The 19,277-nt window shown below is 39.0% G+C and overlaps 2 protein-coding genes across 2 annotated transcripts; one reads left to right on the top strand and one right to left on the bottom strand.

The window, feature by feature from the left end:
* The first annotated feature begins 958 nt into the window (after positions 1–958).
* On the top strand, positions 959–3,118 carry gas1b (growth arrest-specific 1b). Its single transcript, XM_044334604.1, has one exon. It carries the CDS (start codon positions 1,419–1,421, stop codon positions 2,193–2,195), a length of 777 nt encoding a protein of 258 aa, XP_044190539.1. The 5' UTR covers positions 959–1,418; the 3' UTR covers positions 2,196–3,118.
* A 6,891-nt stretch (positions 3,119–10,009) lies between these two features.
* c9 (complement component 9) lies at positions 10,010–17,628 on the bottom strand. Its single transcript, XM_044333874.1, has 11 exons — positions 17,441–17,628; positions 17,242–17,332; positions 15,764–15,914; positions 15,540–15,681; positions 14,736–14,874; positions 13,344–13,604; positions 12,999–13,239; positions 12,735–12,863; positions 11,477–11,652; positions 10,540–10,777; positions 10,010–10,443 (listed from the first exon to the last, which is right to left on the bottom strand). The coding sequence occupies exons 1-11, from the start codon at positions 17,512–17,514 to the stop codon at positions 10,277–10,279; spliced, it is 1,809 nt and encodes a 602-aa protein (XP_044189809.1). The 5' UTR covers positions 17,515–17,628; the 3' UTR covers positions 10,010–10,276.
* Positions 17,629–19,277: the final 1,649 nt, after the last annotated feature.

The following is a 19,277-nucleotide window of genomic DNA, read 5'->3' as shown; positions in this document are numbered from 1 at the left end:
TCAGTGTTCATGAGTGTGCTGTATCATAGCTACGCACTCAAGGCTTGTTATGTTTCATGGTGGAAAGCGTAAGACAGGAGCTCTGCATGTGTTATAACAGCTGTCGTTTTTCCCTGCGGGGAGGCAACACAGTTCCAGAGTTTTCCAAAGAAACCTTACTTCATTGCATGTGGGTCTCATTGCAGTGATGAGCAATTATTCAACAATCAGACCACAGTAGTTGAACTACATACTGTATTATTTTAAATGCAGATTTGTAGTGGTATAATACAAAGCAAGAGGCTTGTGGTTAGGCTACAGAGAATATAACACTAACACAAAAAGACTGGGGCTAAAATATAATAAAAACAAACAGACAGATGCTATTTGACATCAAAAAGTCATTTTTTTTTTTTTACATTATCCCTAATCCTAGCCATCCTGATTGTGTATTTTCATATTTGTTCATATTTTATATCTTTAAATAAGTGTACTACACATATCAGTTTGCTGCTATTCCACAAATTCACCCCAATTAATAGAAATGCAATGTTGTTGTTTTTTTTTAGATTTTTAAATTAGTTATGACCCTTTGTTTTATCATGCATCAAGCATATTCCTCTAAAATCATACTTTGGTTGACTTTCTCTCACTTTAAACAACTTTTGGATACTTTCATGTAGTAATTATGTACTTTATACACGATTTGTGCTGTTTTTTTTTCCCAAATCCGGTACCCATTAATCTACTAATGGCCACTGTGAAAAACTGTTATAGCCTTAATTAATAACAGAATAGATATAGAAAAGGCAATAATAAGTGTTTCTTGAAACTGAGTCGTTTTATGATAAGGTAATAAAAAAGTACGGTTGCTGAAAGTTTCATTTTCAGTAAGTTTAAAAACAGTAGCTTGCGTCACTGCCCTCGTGTGACGAAAGAATCACAACCGTTTATCCGACCAATCGGACGTGGTTGTTGCAGTAACCTCATCAGCCCACCGCTACACAACTCTCATTACTAAGCTGCTGCAGTTGGAATGGATGCGGGCTGGAAGCAGATGAGAGACTTTAGGGAGAACTTGGAAAGCGTTAGGGTAATAAGTCTTTACATCTTCTTTCGAACATGTTAAAGTTTACGATAACTTTTACTCGTCTGAGTTGTTGCTGAACGACAGACGCAAACGCATCTCAAGCTCACTGACTCTGGACTGCGTCTGGCGAAAACTTGATACTTTGAAGCAACATTGAAACTTTTCAGGATTGGCTCGTTATGGCCATCCTTGATCAGCTGTTGCTTTTTAATGGCACCTTAGTGACTTCAAGTCACAAACTATGACATGATATGAAACCATCAAGGAGTAGCCCAGTTTTGACGCAGCGTGATGGGATCGCAAAAGCCCATATGAAGTCTGACATTTTTAAGATTCATTCTTCGTGGAAATGGCAAGTCGTGCCATATTGATGGGGCGCGTATCAGTTTTGATATGCGGTGTATTCCTCCTAATCGTCGGTCTGTGTGTCGGATCCCCTAACCACAGTCGTCGGCTGGTCTGCTGGAAAGCCATCCTGAAGTGCCATGGAGAGCCAGAGTGCCATTACGCTTACGATCAGTACCTTTATGCCTGCGCGTCTGTCATCAGCGGGGCACGCAAGAAGTGTCCCAGTCACTGCATATCCTCTCTCATTCAGCTTAATCAAACCCAGAGCGGCCCGGCTCTGGAGGACTGCGACTGCGCCCTGGACCCGGTCTGCAGTGGCACCAAACAAGCCATCGAGCCGTGCCTTCCGCGGACCAGCATCATGGGCTGCACCGAGGCCCGACTGCAGTGCGAATCGGACCTGTCGTGTAGCTCTGCCATGAGGGATTATTTATTTCACTGTCGAAAACTTTTCGGAGGGGAAAGGTGCTCGGATGGTTGCCGCAGAGTGATAGCCAACATGCGCACCATACCAAAAGCGCAACAGCTAGACACTTGTGTGTGTGATGGCACGGAGAGGAACATATGCGAGTACATAAAAGTCAGCATGAAAACTTTCTGCTCTGATTCCAGCGACAGGTTCGCAGGAAGCGGCTTTTCAGACTCTGAGGAGGATTCTGACGATGATTATATCGAGGATTATTATCCATCCTATGTGGAAAGCTCAAGCGACTCCCCACCTTTTCAGACTGTGCTAAAAGTCCTGACCACCATCTTGGTTTTAACCAAATTTATCTGAAAAGCTGCTGCCATTGTGGCAAAAGCAGCCAGGGAGTCAGTGGTCCTGTTTAGTGAAATCAACTCACCTCACTAGAATCTGTCTGCTTTCTTGTAATCAGCCATGTTTTAGTCTTTAAAATAATACATTAAGTTCTACCTAAACTTTCTGCTACAGATCTGCACAAACTGAAAGGGTTATAACACATGTAGCCTATTAGTTATATTTCAGTTACACGTTCAAAAATGTTCTGATCATGTTGAAGGAGCTTATTTTTGTATGTCAGCTATATAAAGGTAAATTGTACAGTATATTGTATGAAATTATTTTTGTCTAAATATTTGTTTATCATTGATAAGAGATTTGCACTGTATGAATAGATGAGTCTCACTCTTTTACTGCATTATGGCCACAGAGGAAGGAAAAACATGTTGTGTCTTAAAAGTCTTTATACTGTTTTTATTCACCATTATGTGACTATATCAGAGGCAGGCTGCCTTTACCAGCATGTACAGAGAGTTTATCCACAACCCTTTCATTAAAAACCAAAGTTGATGTAAGTAAATGTGTCTAAATCCGAGGCCAGATGATGCATCTGAGGAAAAAAAAAGAAAGAAAGCTCTTAGAGTGATACACTTGACCTTGTAAACATGGATGTTTGTTTTAGGTATATGGTGTTAATTCTGGAAAACTGTTCAAACACACAGAGAGAAAGGTAAACCCCTCCTCTTGGGGATTTGCAGCACAAATGGAGCAAAGAAGCGTTGGGTCAGTTTGTTTATCCTCGCCCCTTGTGTTTGTTAGACGTCCTCACAAAGACAGACTGAGAAGAAGAAAAAAAAAAGAGGTCTGTGTCCGGGTGAGTGGAGATATTAACGTGCCCATTGTGAACACACTCTTCTGAATGTACATGCACATTAAATAAATAAGAGTTTTTAATAGGATCCTTCTAGAGGTGGTGTGGTTCTTATTTTCTAAAAGATGCAGGCTTCATATATGGATTAAAGGAGTGCAAGGCAATCGTGGTTCAATTACAGAGATCTATATTCTTATTTTGTTTAGGTTTATCTGAGTAAAAAGAATGTTTGATCTTGACTTTCCTGTGAAAATGTGCTTAAAGCAATCACCAGATGGATCTGGGAGGAGGAATTTAACATAATTTTTCACCACATGTCACTGAGAGCACAGTAATTTCACAACCTAGACTGTGAATGCAACACTTTTGCATAGTTATTTGTGTCCTGTGTGTGTGCCACAAGGTGATAGAATCATGCATATAAAACATCTGTCAAGATCCCTTTAGCCAAGAGTCACAAGAGTCTTCTGTTAGGAAAAAAAACCAAAACAAACCTTGCTTGGAATTTTCCCAGACTAGCATGCTTTATTCAAGTAATGAGCCGTAAGTTGAAACAGTTCAAAAATAAATGTATAGCTGCTTCAAAGTCATCATCAAGTGACATATTGCTTTCACCATAACTGTTTTAAATCAATACAGCGATTCCAACAAGCAACACATTTCCTGAGCAGTGGTGACAGAAAGTGGTTGCTAAGAAACATTAACTGTCTCACAGTTTATTGGATTTTTTTTAAACATGTCACAGAAACTGAGATTTCAGATACATGTGTCTGTTTACACGCTCATGTTATGAGTTAGTCCGCTCTCTGCACTCAGAAAAAAAAGCCAGTGTCCCCTCCTTCACTTGTGATAATGGGTCTTGAAACCATTGATGGCAGCCATGTTGCTTTTCAAGGAAAAGAGATGGGCCCTCCAGCCCATTGATTGGAAGAGAAGTCGAGTGGCACCTCTATTATGGAGATGCAAAATACACAATGGTGCTGCAGCACAATGGCGGGGCACTTCATTCACTCTGTTCCTCTGTCACCCTTTCAGGGAGTGGGGGAGCATGAGGAGACAGCTATCCTAGAGGGAAGACAGAGGAGTTATGTGAGAAAGTTCAGCTTTATTGCACCATCCGAACTCCTGCTGATACTCTGTCCGCAGTTTAACTCTTATTCATGCAACAGATAGTTTTCCGGGAATCGCCCAGAGGGGGATACAGCAGGATCATCTCTCTCGTCTCTCCGAAGCTGTGAGGATAACTTTCCTCCGAATAGTTTGGCAATACACTTTGTTGTACAATATGACTCAACTCTGAAACACATACGCCATCATTAGAGGTTGAGCTGTTTTGAATAGAATAGGCCACATAATAAATGCAACAATGGCAGTGATTGTTAAAAATACCAACAAAGTGATGAGGTGAAGGCATTTCTGGGCCTTTGTTATGAGAAGCAAAAGCCTGCCACTGTGACTTTAAGAGAGCAGACCTCTGCTACAACCATTAATAATTGTAATGCCTTTTATTATTGTTGAGGATAATGAAGGGATGAGAGTCATATGGGGGCCCCAGACCATACTTTGCCCTGAAATGTTTTCAATTAACTTTTGGCACAAGAGGAAAATAGGAATGTTGTGTTTTTTTCCCATGGTGAAACAGAAAAGAGTCAACTGGGGCTTTTGGTGCAGGGACCAGAACCTCATTAAAATTGCCTCATCATAACTCAAACTGCTGCTCGGCCAACCGCCCCTCTAGCCCGCCCCAAATCCTTCGTCCTCTAGGTTACACTACGGAAAAGCAAACAAGGAGCCTGAGTTTAGTTTGATTTTTAGACAATGTTCACTCAGACCAGAATGAATATTTTACACATTTTTTCTCACACTGTTCCCTTTATGAGTACCTGGCTACTGTTGTAATGTGTTTTTCTCATTATATTATAATGTTGGATGAGAGTCTAAATCACAGTTTTTGGAAGGGTAAATTATTTGGGCTTATTTGCAATTCAATTTAATTTATTCCTTGGTTTGGTTAGCACAATGGAAATCAAACGATTCTCTTAAAGTCTCAGTGGAACATTGCAAAACATTTTTGAAACTGTTCAGCTGCCAGAGTGACTTTTTTCTGTTGAGCCTATTTTGAAACTCTCAGTCCTGGAATAAAGCGAACTGCTTCTAATTGAGTTATATTCATGTCTGCCTCATGTGAACCCAAAGAGAGAGATGGAGTTTAAAAAAAAAAAAGAGGGTGCAACAGAAAAAGAGGGTAAAGTAAGCATTGAAAGCTACAGTTGGTTCTCTAGATATGTAAGAAGTAATCATGAGTTGGAACCTTATATCTATTGAAGTCAACGCTGCAATAGATACATTTGAATGTAGACAGGAAACTGATCTCTCTCCTCTCTTCTGAACCAGTAGAAACTGGCACACAGCTGAGTGAGGCAACTTATGTGGTCGGATATAGCCACGAAATTTACTCTCTAGTAATGTAATACTGCAAACGTTATGACACTTTATCTTAGCTTTGGATTAATCAGTAAAGCTATTAAGCAAAATTGTCAAACATTTGCTGATCTCAGCCCCTCAAATGTGAGGATCTTTCTGTTTTTCTCAATTTTTTGTGTTTCATAGACTGTTATTCATTAAAAAAATGATAATGACAATGATCATCTGCTCTGCTCTACTGCTCTATAAGATCTTAACGTACAAAATGCAAAAAAAAACCCAAAAAACAATTGGGTTATTGTAATAGTTGCTCATGTTGTGACATGATCTCCTGTCACATGATAAAACATTGTAGCAGTTGTAGAGAATAGTCATAAAAGTCAGCAAACAGATGTAGTACACAACAAATCCACCGATGATACCAAAACAAGGTTGCAGCAGCAGCAGAACCTCCGAATGTATTAAATTCAGACAGAGTGCATTTTTTATTTCTTATGAATTCAAAGAGGAGAACTGTGTTTTTTTTCCACTTTTAAAAGTGACACATTGATCAAACACATTGGTATATTTGGGTTATACAGCTCAAATATGACCAAAAATAAACAAACTTAGAAAAAGCAAAGTGAAGTGAATAAACCTCAGTGACCCACAATAATTGGAGTTGGGGGGTGGCCTTGAGGAAGGCAGTACCCTGGGCTTTTAGAGAGGTGGGAAAGGTGGAGGAGGGGTTGATTTAGATCGAGGGTTAATGGGGGAAGGGTCTGGTTTTTTCGGAGAGAGGGGCTGTGCTGGGTTGAATGTCAGGGATTTCAAGCTTCTCTGAATAATGATGCAAAGAGGGAATATTTAATCAACCAATCAGGTTTTTCTAGGCTTTCTGTGTCCTGTTTCCCTCCTGCAGCCCAGCTAAAGAGCAATGGTGCAAGGTTTTCAAGGAGTGAGAGAAGAACAGGGGGAGGTGGGGAGGAAACACAAAACATAGCTGACAAGAGGCATAACTTCATTTCCACGGTGCTGGGGACAGCTGTGTGGAGTAATCTGCCGTAGCAGCCCTCTAAAACTTCAATGCCTTTAGTGACCCAGGGAAGTGGGGAGGGAGCAACTCCAACTGTGTCCAGGCGTTTAGGAGTGTAAGAGGGCTCCTTTCACACCCTTTGAAGGGCTTTTGTTAAAAAAATATCCCTTACCTCTCCTTCTTCACTGAAAGCAAGGACTATGTGTTTATGAGACGAGACGGCAATGGTTTGCATTCTGAAAGCACGCGATTCATTTTTTTCTATAGGTTGTGAGAAACAAGTTCCAAAGTTTCAGTTTTTATGAAGTAAAATTTACTGCAAGTTCTCTGAATGCCGTCATATTTTCTTGGAACCTGCTTGATAAGCTTTGAAAAGTATCTTACACAAGAGGTTTTGCATTTGGCTATGATGATATTTTCTACTCAGCACACTGAATACAAAATGTTCTTTGTTTGAGATCGCAGATTTTCCCGTTTAATATCTCTGACATTTACACTGAATATGTCTAAAATAGCAAACGTGACTCTCCCACGCAACGGGAGTTTATTTGAAATGCCAGCGAGGTGGTTCAACAGGTTTGAAAATCCTCATTTAAGCTTTTTAAATGTTCCCTTGTTGCTCAGTTTATATGAGTAAATATGAGTAAAAAGAGAACTGTGCAGTCTATCGATGAGGAGGGGTTCATTATTTTGTGCTAACTGTTCTGTTGAAGACTGAAGAAATAACAAAACATTTTAGACTAAGATAATGGCTCGAGGCTGGGTTGCTGTCTGGACTGAATGGGGTCTCCCTGGAGCTCAATAAGGTCCCAAAGTTTTACTCCATTATGCTGACATCCCAAAGGCCAGGGGCCACCACCCCCAGTGGTTACCTCTCAAGTATGCATTCATCACCCCCACTACACACACACACATACACACACACACACACACACACACACACACACACACACACACACACACACACACACACAAACTTTTGGACTTTAACTCCTCTCTATTTAAGTGATGACAGGAAATGATATTCCCAGAAAGCTTACTAGGAGAAGAAGAAGAAGTAATAAATAATGTGAGATCAGAAGGACCAAAGCTGTAAAGATTAATTCAGACAAATTAACAAAGTCATGATGAGATATGTGTTATTATTTGGTTTGTCTCCTTTTAGGAGTCTCGTAATAAATTCTGTAAAGGGTTTTGGGCTCAGTATTAATTGTTTGACATGTTTAATTATGACATATAGGATTGAGAATAAGTTTCCCAAAGAATTTACTTCAGAACAGGCAGAAAGGAAATACTTATTGTATCCAAGAAAATTTCATCTCCACAGGTCTGTGCACATTCCTAAATGTTGTGCAAGGCTGTAACAGTATACTCGCTGCTGTCTCACTCACTGTTTGCTTAACACGGCTGTCTCTGACACGAGCCTCTCCAGTCTGCTGTGTTGGTGCTAAATGACTTACTTTAAATGTATTTATTTATTTAAATTTTCACTTTATACATCCATGACTTAAATCCAAGAGCAAACATGGTAATCAAAGGCTGGTAAGCTAAGCAAATATGACAGTCATCCTTTTTTAACCCATTGTGAGGGCGAATCCATGAAAGCAATAACCCATTGATAATGAGAAAAGACTAAACAATGCCAGTACTTCACAAAAGAAGAGAAAAGAACAAGAAAGAAGAAGGTACTGTGGATTGCAGCACTGGACTCGTGCAGTTTACACAGGACTTTAGGACTCTCATACACAAGTTAATTTTGTCACGGTAGGAAAAGCACAGGTGCCAATAACTTTAATGATGGCTCTGTTATGTTCACGTTTCCCAGTAAGACGTAACAATGTGGCAGTGAGCCAGCATGCACAGTACCATGAATTCAGTCATCAATAATTTTATTATTTACACCTGTGCTTTTCTTGTGACGTGTCATAACACTCTTTGCCTTTAAAACAGCGCCAATTCTTCTCGGTACACATGTGCACAATTTTTCAATTTACTTGGCAGGTTGGTTGTTCCTGCATCTTGGAGAAGTTGCCACAGTTCCTCTGTGGATTTAGGCGTCTCAGTTGCTTCTGTCTCTTCATGTAATCCCAGACTGACTCGATGATGTTGAGATCAGGGCCCTGTGGGGGCTGTACCATCTGTTACAGGACTCATTATTCTTCTTGTCGCTGAAAATAGTTCTTTATGACTCTGGCTGTATGTTTGGGGTCATTGTCATGCTGCAGAATACAGATCAGACGCCCCCCTGATGTTGTTGCATAATGGATATGAATCTAAACATCTAAAGTGTCTTTTCCACAGTACTGTACATGACCATGAAAACGACTGTATTGACATTTTATATTCATTTGTACAGCAGCTTGAGGATAGTTGAACAGAGACGGACACAGTTTTGGCTGTTGTTGGGCTTAGATATGTTACCTCACAAGCATGTATAATATAAGATTCATATAAGCTAAGACAATGAGTTTTGCAACTCTGTTCCCATGTTACATGACCTATTTACTAGGGGTAGCAGCAACAAGCTGCACAAATAGCAGCAAGCTGTAACACAAGTTCACCACAGAAGAAGAGCATTATGACTCATTTTGCAGTTCAATAACTTGAATGATTTGTCCCCTCACAGGTTAACCATCACAGAAATACAATTCATTGATTTGATCTGAAATTTTGGATAATAATGGACAGCTTTGTCTTCAGTGTGAGAAAGGACGGTATAATGTTACTACTTTTGTCCCCAATACGGTTCAAAAGTTATAAATTTCCTTACACCAAAAATAGACTCCAGCTTCTGTTCCCAAATTACATTATAATATAGAAATTTGCCATAACATGTGTGAATTTATGTTCATGTGTGACAGAGGTTTCATGAACCGTAAAAGACAACTGAGAAAAACAGAATGCACATGTAATGTCTTCCTTTATGTCGTGTTTATGTCCAACACCTTAATCTCTGATCTCTGCCCACCGGCTGTCTCTGGTTGTCCTCTGTGTCAGTTCTCTCTCCGTCCAGGAGGCTTCTACTCATCTGGTTCTCATTTGCACATGCAGCACAACCAGCTGGAATGTCTCCATGCCTTTAAAGATGAGTTATTAGCTCATTAATATACACTTCAGCTCACACTATTTAAAGTGAACTGAAGTCGAAAGACACACGGTGTTGTTTGAAGTAAAAAAGCCAAAGTTCTTTTAGACCTAAGTGTAAGTCTCATTAATGATTGAACAGGACACACTCTTGTTTTTTTCTGTCCAGGGGGATGCAGGCTGTAAAAAAAGCAGCGCAGATATTTCAATGAAGTCTTTTTACTACACATACCGCTTGGTTTATTGTATTGTAGTGGAGCAACATTACATAGCTACAAAGACTGAAATAAAAATAAGCTGTAGGACTCAAGCAATTAATATTATATGGCAAATATCAAGGTATACACCACACCTTTACTAGGATTAAAGATATGTTATGTTTGATATGTGTTTAGTAGTTGTTCATGTTCATTAAAGTTAGTTCATAGTAGAAGAAAATACCAGAAGACTTGTGTGCTGGGGTACAGTGGATCGTTTAATTTTCACATACTATTTTTTACTAAATCCATATGTGTACATATTTTCAGTGGATATTGTATTCTCACTTTATGATCTGTATTATCCATTACCAACCTCAAGATGGCTCTGTTCTCCTTATTAAGTATTCTAAGAGAATTTTATTCAGGTGTTTGAATCCTTTTACTTTTATCTTTTTTGAAAAAGTTGCATTGTCAGAGACAGAGAGAGAGAGAGAGAAAATGAGAGATTATGTTCACTGAGTGGTCACATTTCTACTCTGCATGGTTCTTCACTAACGGTGTCTCCTCTGCACACAGCTCCAGAGAGCCCGTCTTGGTTGCAGCTACGAGTCCTGGTGCGTTTCTCTCCACTACATTCGGACCAGCCAGACCAGCATGTCCAGTTGCCTTCATGAGTCAAAGGTGTTGTTTCTGCAAAACATCATCCAAATCAACACATACTGTATACTATATATAATGGGATATCATAGGTTTTGATTTATCTGATACCCTGCTGTTCAATGTTACCTTTTAAGTTTTTAGATTTCTCCTGCTTGACGTTCTGGCAGGCCGCGCCTTCAAACAGGACAGGACACAGGCAGATACACTTTCCATCCAGAAGAGTAACAGTGCCTCCGTTATGACAAGGCTTGCACTTGCACACATTATACTCTGCCACATAGTCTTCAGTGGCCTGCTTTAAGTTGGATATCCTGGTGTTAGCATCAGGCATATCCAATGGAATCAGCATATAGATGGGTTCTGGCTGTCAGAAACAACAGAAAATGTGCATTATTACACTGGCTGGAATATAATAACAGAAACTTTATATCACAAGAAATGCTAGCAGCTCTGTGAGGCTGTACTTAGGCACAGCTTAAATGTTAACATCAGCATGCTAACATGATCACAATGACAATGTTTATCATGTTTTTTTAGCATGTTTGCATGCTACATGCTGAATTTAATAATTAGCTTTAAACACAAACTACAACTAGGAATGTGAATGGCTTTACAGGTATTTGGTCATAAACAAAAGCATTGGACAAAAAAATTAAAATTTAGAGTTGGGGGTGATGATCCCCAAAGTTATTACAAATCATTCTGAGGGGGCTATGAATGTCTGTACCAAATTTCAGAGCGATCCATCCAAACGTTGAGATATTTCACTATGTAGCCTATAAACTAAATGTCAACCTCATGGTTGTGCTAGAGGAAAAGTCAGAGGATTACCAAAGTCAATGGGACTCACCCTCTGGGCACCTTGAATGTCTGTACAAAATACCGTGGCAATCCATCAAAGTTGATAAGATGAATTGGACCAAAATGGTGGTGAGGCAGAAGGAAAGACTGACATTGCCATGCTTTGAGTCATGTGGCTGGCATGGCTAAAAACATTGTCATTGTATCATGACATCTATAATAATGTCATTAAAGCTTCACTTCGCCAATCTATCATTCTTACCTCACTGGAAATCAGCGCAGGGATATCAGGGATTGTCCGGGCCCATGCCCTATAGGTATCGATGTCCATCACCCCGTCTTGATCTAATTTTTTCCTCAGAGCAGCAGCACTTTCTAAGTCACCTCCTTTTACTGCTGTTATCACCTTATCCACCAATGCTTTTCCTCCCGTCCTCTCTGTGAAGCAACAGGATGGGATCTATTTCTAATGTATTTCCATAAATTGATACATTTGTGTGAAACCTTCTCATACTCATCACAGTATCGGTACACAATATGTTCATAAGAAAAGTGTTAAGAGGTTAGGTTCGGATTTTTACAAGTAAGTCTATCTTAATACAATCTTCCAAAGTTACAGGTATTTTCAACGGTACTGTTTCTTTTTGGTCTTTTGCCACATTCCCTCCTTGTATTTCCTTAGACAGCTCTTCCTTGCTGAGCCGCTAAGGGTTACATCCTGGTAGTAACATTGCCAGGATAAACAACAAGCCCTCCTAATCAAATGACAAAATACGTTATTGGTCCATGGCCTACAGTGCGACACACAGAAGCGTTTTCTAATCTAACACTACCATCAACAGGATGATATTGCCGTTTTGATTAAAACAACAACTTGGTTAAAGTTAGGGAAACATGGCTGTTTGGATATAAAGTCACTACTTTGTGACAGTTAGGGGACTTTTGTCATCACGGTTATAAGAATAACCATGTAGTTACAGTTAGGGAACGACCATGGTCATAATTAAAAGAAACCAATGTTGACTCTTGGTAGGATATGGGAAATGCACTGTGGTCTCCCTTGTTAAAGTTTGACATTAGGGTTAGACCTCCTCCTTCTATGGACTTTGTCACTATATAATACAGTCACACTGTTTCCTACTTTTCTCCCAGCACACAAGAGTCATAATTCCTACAGCTGCTAGAGGGCTTTGTCACTTGAACATAACCATATGTAATTTTTGGGCATTTGCTGAAATGTTTTTCTCCAACTGAGACTGCTGTAGCCTCATATTAGATTTGTCTGAACTTTAGAATGCACTTTTGTCCACAATTTCTCACTGTGTACTCACACTGCAAAAGAATCATTTCACAGCCTGTATAGACAGGAGACATGATTACTGTGACCAATAACTCTTTCAATGTATATATGGCATATGCGTATTGTATTAAGATAGACATGAAAAAATCTGAACTTATCCTTTAAATATTGACTTATACAGAAGGGTCTAATGTGATCAGGTAAAACAGGAAAAGCATACCTGTTTCATTTGGTTTTACATCCTTGCAGCCATTAATATCTACGTTTGCCTTTCCTTCGACAACCGTACCAGTAAGGTCTGCTTTGACACCTAATGTGAAGCATTTTTGAAAGTCTCTCGCTGTCACACCTGCAAGAATCATGAAGTATACAGGATGAGTGCTTCTCAGTTTAGTCAACATTTTCAGTCGGATACTGGAAAATTAAACTTTTGAAAATCAAAATGATTAGTTTGAAAAGGAGAAACTTGCTGGGATACACGTACGCCTCTCTACCATGGTGTCCTGATTGAGAACATAGACCAATTCATATTCGCCGCCAGACTTCCCGTTTTTGGTGTAGTGAGTTCCATAGTCCTCCAGGAAGGCAAAATAAATACCCTTTTCATACTGCAAAGGCAAAGATCTGACATGTGCCAGGAATTCGTCGGCCACTTGGAGATCACGGGAGCGCATTCTGTAGGTGCTCAACTGTAGTCTGCCCTTCACCCGGATAAAAGACTTGTTCTGAGTGTGCAGGAGAGAAGTATTAGTAAATACAGTCGCAGATGGTATATACTGTTTCTGAGATACTCTTAAGATACTGAGTAACTTGAGCAGTTGACATTTACCTTAACGCTTTTGATCTCTGTGATCTTCTTAATCATTTCTGACTGCTTGTATTCACCTTCTAAACCGACATTTAAAGTAGCTTCGGACACGGAGTCCGAAGCTACTTTAGATGCCGTGGACATGGAGTCCTCACTTGGGCTGAATTTGAATGAACCAGTAACTCCACCACTAATTTTAAAAGATTCATCAGTCAGTATTTCCCTCAGAAGGCTGTATGTGTCCTCATAGATTTCTTTGGAAGTGGTTTCTTCCACTTGAGTCTGGAAACAAAAGGGAGCAAAAGTCTTAAAAGGACATATTATGCACATTTCCAGGTCTCTATTTTATTATGGGGCTATACTGGAATATCTTACACTGAATATTTATATTATAAATAATACTATTTTGGGGGGAAATATTTGTGCTGCGTGGGTCGGTATCTGTCATTTTCTATCCTTGGAGCAGCAGGTCATGACCTGTCTGTTTCAGAGTGGTTCATCTCTCTGTCTACTGAGGTTGGCTAGGATATGCAGCTGTCTTGATAAGGCTGGCTGTCTCCTATGGTAACCAAGGTTAGGTGGAGATATGCTGTGCTTTGTGCAGGCGGTCAGACTTGTCTCCTTTTGGAATGGATAGCAAGTAACCTGTGTACAGACTATGTGACTTCAGTTAACTTTATTTGGAGGTAGTAAGGGAGGGATTTGGCGAAGAGTTTAAATACTATTGTCCAGAAGTAGGCAACAGGATTGAGTGGCATTGCACAATGTCTCACTTGTACTGTAACTCTGTTCTCCTCTATTGAGCTTCAATAAATGTTCCTGCGTAATGTTCCACTCTATTCTGATTGGTTAGCTTCTGGAGGCTGCCTCTTAAACCAACAGTAGTAGTAGGATTTCACTTCTTTTTCTTGTCCTTTACTCAAAATGGAAACTTCTCAAATACACCTGTACATGTTTGAGCTGAAATCCGTGCTGGAGTATGGAAGTGGACAATGCTAACAACCCATGGAACAACCTTAACAACAGCTTTAGCAAGAAAGACTGTGGAACAGACAGCTGTTAGTGGGCATGTGTGAATGAACCGATGTCAGTTTGATGGAGAAGTAGAGGTGATATTGAAAACTAAGCATTCAGAGCAGACTGAAGCCCTGGCTTTTGACTTGCAGGGAGCATTTTTACATACATTCATGTCGACTTTTGGACCTTTGATTATGTTTAACAGACATCCAACACTATATCAGTATATAAATGACAGAAAATCACAAAAAAACATGTTAGGTTATCTTTAGGGAAAGACAGAATTTCCAGAATCCTCGCTGACATATATTCATCATCATTTTACACATACACAAATGCACATACACATGGTGTGTGCATCCTCTGGATAAAACAGTAGAAATGATGCTGGCTAACCTGATAGTTGAGGACACCAACATTCCAGGGAAGCCTGTCGTACTGCCTAGTCGTTGGATTCCTCACTCGGTCACACCGCCCATTGAAGTAATCATTGAAGAAGGGGTTCATTCGAGGCTCTAAACCCAAGACATTGATTCTGGTGCATGGACACAGGAGCCACTTTAAGACTATATACAGAATGATGCCTACTTAGCTGAAATTGAAGGTTGAGAACTTGTGTAGGCCGACACTACTCGTGTAGAGGTTCTATTACTTGTACATAAAAGAATAGTTTGACATTTTGGGAAATACCCTTATTTGCTTTCTTGCAGAAAGTTAGATGAGAACATTCCACTCATTAAAAAAAAAAAAAAAAATCTTAGAGTGGAGAGGAATGATTGAAACGTCTTTTTACCATAAGTGTTGCAATATAGGGGCATTTGCCAGGATACAGTGATTCGCAACTTAAAAAGAATGTGGAAGGAGGGTAAGGTTGGGCTGCTGGTGGATCTCCTACCTCCGACGCTCTTGGTCTTAATGCTAAGCAAAGCTAATTGTCTTCCAGCTCTAGCTTCATATTTAGCAAACAGACATGAACGTGGTATCAATGTCCTCTTTAAATGTTCTTTTAACTTTGCAAGAAAGTGAATTTCCCAAAATTTCAGACAATTCTTTTAAATATTCAAGTACAAAATGTGTAATTTCCTTGTTAAAAACAATTCAGATAAGACAGTTATGTCCTCTGAATACTGCTTTGATTAGCAGTGATGTAATATGTTGACGTAATATGCTGAATTCGCTCTTAAATTATCTTACTCTTACCCATATCCTGCTGTCCTGGCTTGCTCATTGTTCTGCAGGGTTTCTTCACCACAAGGTTTACGCCCAGGATCACACTCCTCATCTGATCCATCTTCACAGTCAAGGTCCCCATTGCAGGATAATCTCTTCTTGATGCAATAACCTGTGTAAAAATGTTTAAACTGATTTTCTTTTTGGGTCTTAAAATAATTAAGAAAGACGTATTGTATGTGACTTAGCTGTACCTGTCTCGCACTGAAACTCTGAGTCTGAGCACTCAGGCCATGTAGTCTGGTTACATACAGCTGCTGGTATACAGGACTCTCTTTCCCCTATTGATCCCAGGCAGAGACTGCCACCAAACTGGGCAAACACTTGCACACTTCGAGAATGCCTCTGAGGATCACAAATGAGGTCACACTTTTTTAAGCATCTACATTTCCATATAAAGGCAGACAGCAAGACACTATAGAAAGAGTAAAGCTGAGAAAAAAGGCTTTGAAGTTTGAAGGGTCTTCGCAGATACATAAGTTATGAAAACTTAATTTTATGCCTTTTAGGGTGGTTATGTGTGCAACGTTCATGTTATGCCGTATGGATGGGAAGGATTGGAAAGATTCCCAGGACTTGCGAGTAACTGCCTTGGTCGTATGAGGGTTTAAAATACTGTGCATTGATGAAATTACATTATATACATTAAATTTGCATTTAATCACATTGAGCGACAGACTTTGGCTGACTTTGGCTGTTTGTTTGGTTTTCAGGTACTTTCATATCATTAAGCATCAAGTCAGGTTTATCAGAGCTTTCAGAAAAATCCCAGTCTCTCTGTCATAATTACGACTTGGAGGTTGACATGAACGCCGTGTACAAGTTGGAAACTCATAATTACAGTAACTCTGATATGACATGAATGCGGCATAATAATTTGTCCTCACATATTTTGTACAATAAGGGGAAAATGTAGTATCTACAAAACAAAATGTGTTGTGTTGTTTCTTCAGCTTTTTTGTTCATTTGAACTCATGGGCTAGTTAAATTAAAAAAAAAATAAAATTTAAAAACATTTATATATGCAGTTTAAATGTATTTTAACAACATCAAATTACGTGAATTCCACTGGAATCAGAGGCTGCAGTCGGCAGCTACTGCTACTCTGCTGAGCAAGGCTACTTAGGGGAGCACCTCAGTAGCCAAATGGTTGGTTACTGTCCAATAAAGGCAAAAAATGAAAAAAAAAAAAAATCATCTTTACAAAAAACTAGGCTTGTTAGCTTTAAGCAAGACAATTATATGGTTAATTCTCCATTTTGATCTACCAACTGTGTTGTTTATGTGGCATAACAAATTCTATTACTAAGACGTTGGAGCATCAAAATTGATTTTTCAGGAACATTTTTCGAGAACATTAGCTGTAGCTAAGGCTATCTAACCAGCTAACATAACTAACCATGAAAGCAGTCACTACACTTTGTTTTTTTTACCTTTGTTTTCTAGTTCAAACATATTTACATGCTGTCCCCACCAAAAATTACAAATATGTATGGAATAATCATTATTATACAGTAAAACAGATGTCAGAAAGTCTGAATCTGGTCTGAATTCAATTATGACCATGCATTTTGGCTTTGTAGGGCAGAACAGTTTGTCAAATGAAAGCTATTGTGATTAGACTAAGTTGAAAATTGAGTTTTGTAGTTGACAGCAGTTTTAATGGACTTACTCTGGCTTTTGTGCAGGGATCACAATCACTCCAGGCTGACCAGGGGCTCCATTGACAGTTCACTGGTGGTGGATCAGGAATTACCTCTCCCCTGAGATATAAGTGATGCAATTAAGTTTGTCTAGTAAACCCAAATCCTTAGTAAGTAAATGAAAACAATTCATTGCTGTTGTTTAAATGAAACAGGAAATATACATACATTCCTTCTCCAAGAAGCACCAGAGTCAGACACAGGCCAAAGAAGCCCAGTGGGAGAGCGACCTCAAGCCTCATGATGAAACCGTGAAGAGACAAACGTGTGTGTGTTTGTCCCTTTTTAGTCTTTTAAGCTACCACTCCGTCAATGATTATCCAACTGCAAAAGGACCATGTTTTGTTGTCAAAGTAAATAGTTTGGATTTCAGGTGCAGTGATATTGATTTGGGGACTGGAAATTCCCAAAATTACTCATCTAGTCAGTATATTTTGTTTTTCATAGTGGGAGCAAAGTCTCTCCAAAAAACAAATAAAGAACAACTATAAATGTGGTGAACCATTTCTTCTCATCATCTCTGTAAAACCGTTGTATAGCTGTTATGTACTCATTTAATAACTAATAAAAGAAATAGATTCACACTATAAGGAGCAAATGACAAATGATTTAATCAAGGAAAATACATGTTCAATGCTGTATTCTGAGTTGACTGTGATAACTGGTATTGTAAACTGTTTACTTTTAATACTGTATTGACTTGACACTTATGTCCCTCACAATTACCGGCATTATTGCAAAAAATATGACAGAAACTTCTCAAACTAACCAAGTGTCAAATTTGAGACCCTGTTGAAGTCATGGTACAAATGAATAAAAATCACTGCAGTTTGGATCTTTAATCTTTTTTAGTCAGTATTACATCTCGTTTATATGCAATTTGGAAGGTATGAATGAAGAAATTACTAAAATGTGCAGTTAAAATTATTAGAACTTGTTCTTCAGGGGCAAAGAACCAAATGACATGAAGCTTAAGCCAATAGTGAACCATGGACGGCACATGAAAGCTGACAATCACAAGTTTGGCCTTTATTTAAGTTCATACACACTGTTTATACATAAGGCCATTCATTTGGTTATATTTTTTATTGTAAGAATACTTCCATTAATTGGAGATAATTTGATAATATCTGTGTTTCCAGGAATATGCAGTGATTCAGGCAGGTTTATGAGAAAACCAGAGCAAATATTTAAAAAGACTTTTTTTTTTGATTGTTGTAATACATTGATAAGATTATGTCCAAAGTTCATAGAGGTCATTATGTGAAATTGGGAAATTCAGTGGCGAGACTATCAAAATTCAGCCACGTACACACTGACTGCAACTGCCAGCATTACAGATGTTTGGAAAACTGTCGTGTCTGGTGACTGCTGCATATGCTCAACAAATCTGTGCAGCAAGAACCGTGTACAGCGTGCTGAAATGCAACCTTTTCTCCACAAGATGGCAACATTGATATACTGTGTGTCCATGTCTTACATTCCCATGCTGTTTATGTATGTAAGTTGAATATACGGGCTATGATAACAGTATATACTGCATACACTCATTTCTGTCTCTGATATGTCACACACTTTTCTTTTATAAAAATATTAAAATAAGCCTTGCATAATGCAGAGGAAGTTTTAAAACTGTTGCACCTAATGATCTGTCATGTGATCTGTGAGGCTTGTGCTGAGTCTGCAGTACTTTGTTCTTCAAAAGGAGGCGAGTGGAGTGTGTATAAATGACAAAAAAAAAAAGGAGGGGGAGCAGAACACTTGGCAGAGTAAACAGATAAAAGCAATTCTAAATTTTAAAGTAGACATGATTCATAAGGACTATGATCAAATTAGCTAATCATTCACGGACACAGATGTTTGGCAGTGTTGAGAGGCTGCAAAACGTCTGCATTTATCCATCTGAGAAAGTAAAACTGATGTTAGAATTCCAGAATAATCAGCACACTGACAAGTATTTTCTGCTGACTTAAATAAACACAGTCAGACTATTCCCTGATGTCTC

Source organism: Thunnus albacares, chromosome 18 (assembly GCF_914725855.1).
Source record: "Thunnus albacares chromosome 18, fThuAlb1.1, whole genome shotgun sequence".
In the NCBI taxonomy this organism is placed as follows: domain Eukaryota; kingdom Metazoa; phylum Chordata; class Actinopteri; order Scombriformes; family Scombridae; genus Thunnus; species Thunnus albacares.
This window is presented reverse-complemented; position numbering and strand designations above follow the sequence as displayed.

Excerpts from the sequence above, each read along its gene's own strand:
- gas1b (XM_044334604.1), top strand. The coding sequence starts at position 1,419 with ATGGCAAGTCGTGCCATATTGATGGGGCGCGTATCAGTTTTGATATGC.
- c9 (XM_044333874.1), bottom strand. The coding sequence starts at position 17,514 with ATGAGGCTTGAGGTCGCTCTCCCACTGGGCTTCTTTGGCCTGTGTCTG. Across the intron at positions 15,915-17,241 it reads ATCCCTGCACAAAAGCCAGA|AGGCATTCTCGAAGTGTGCA; the intron begins GTAAGTCCATTA and ends TGTGATCCTCAG. Across the intron at positions 11,653-12,734 it reads TGTAAAACCAAATGAAACAG|AGAGGACGGGAGGAAAAGCA; the intron begins GTATGCTTTTCC and ends GTTGCTTCACAG.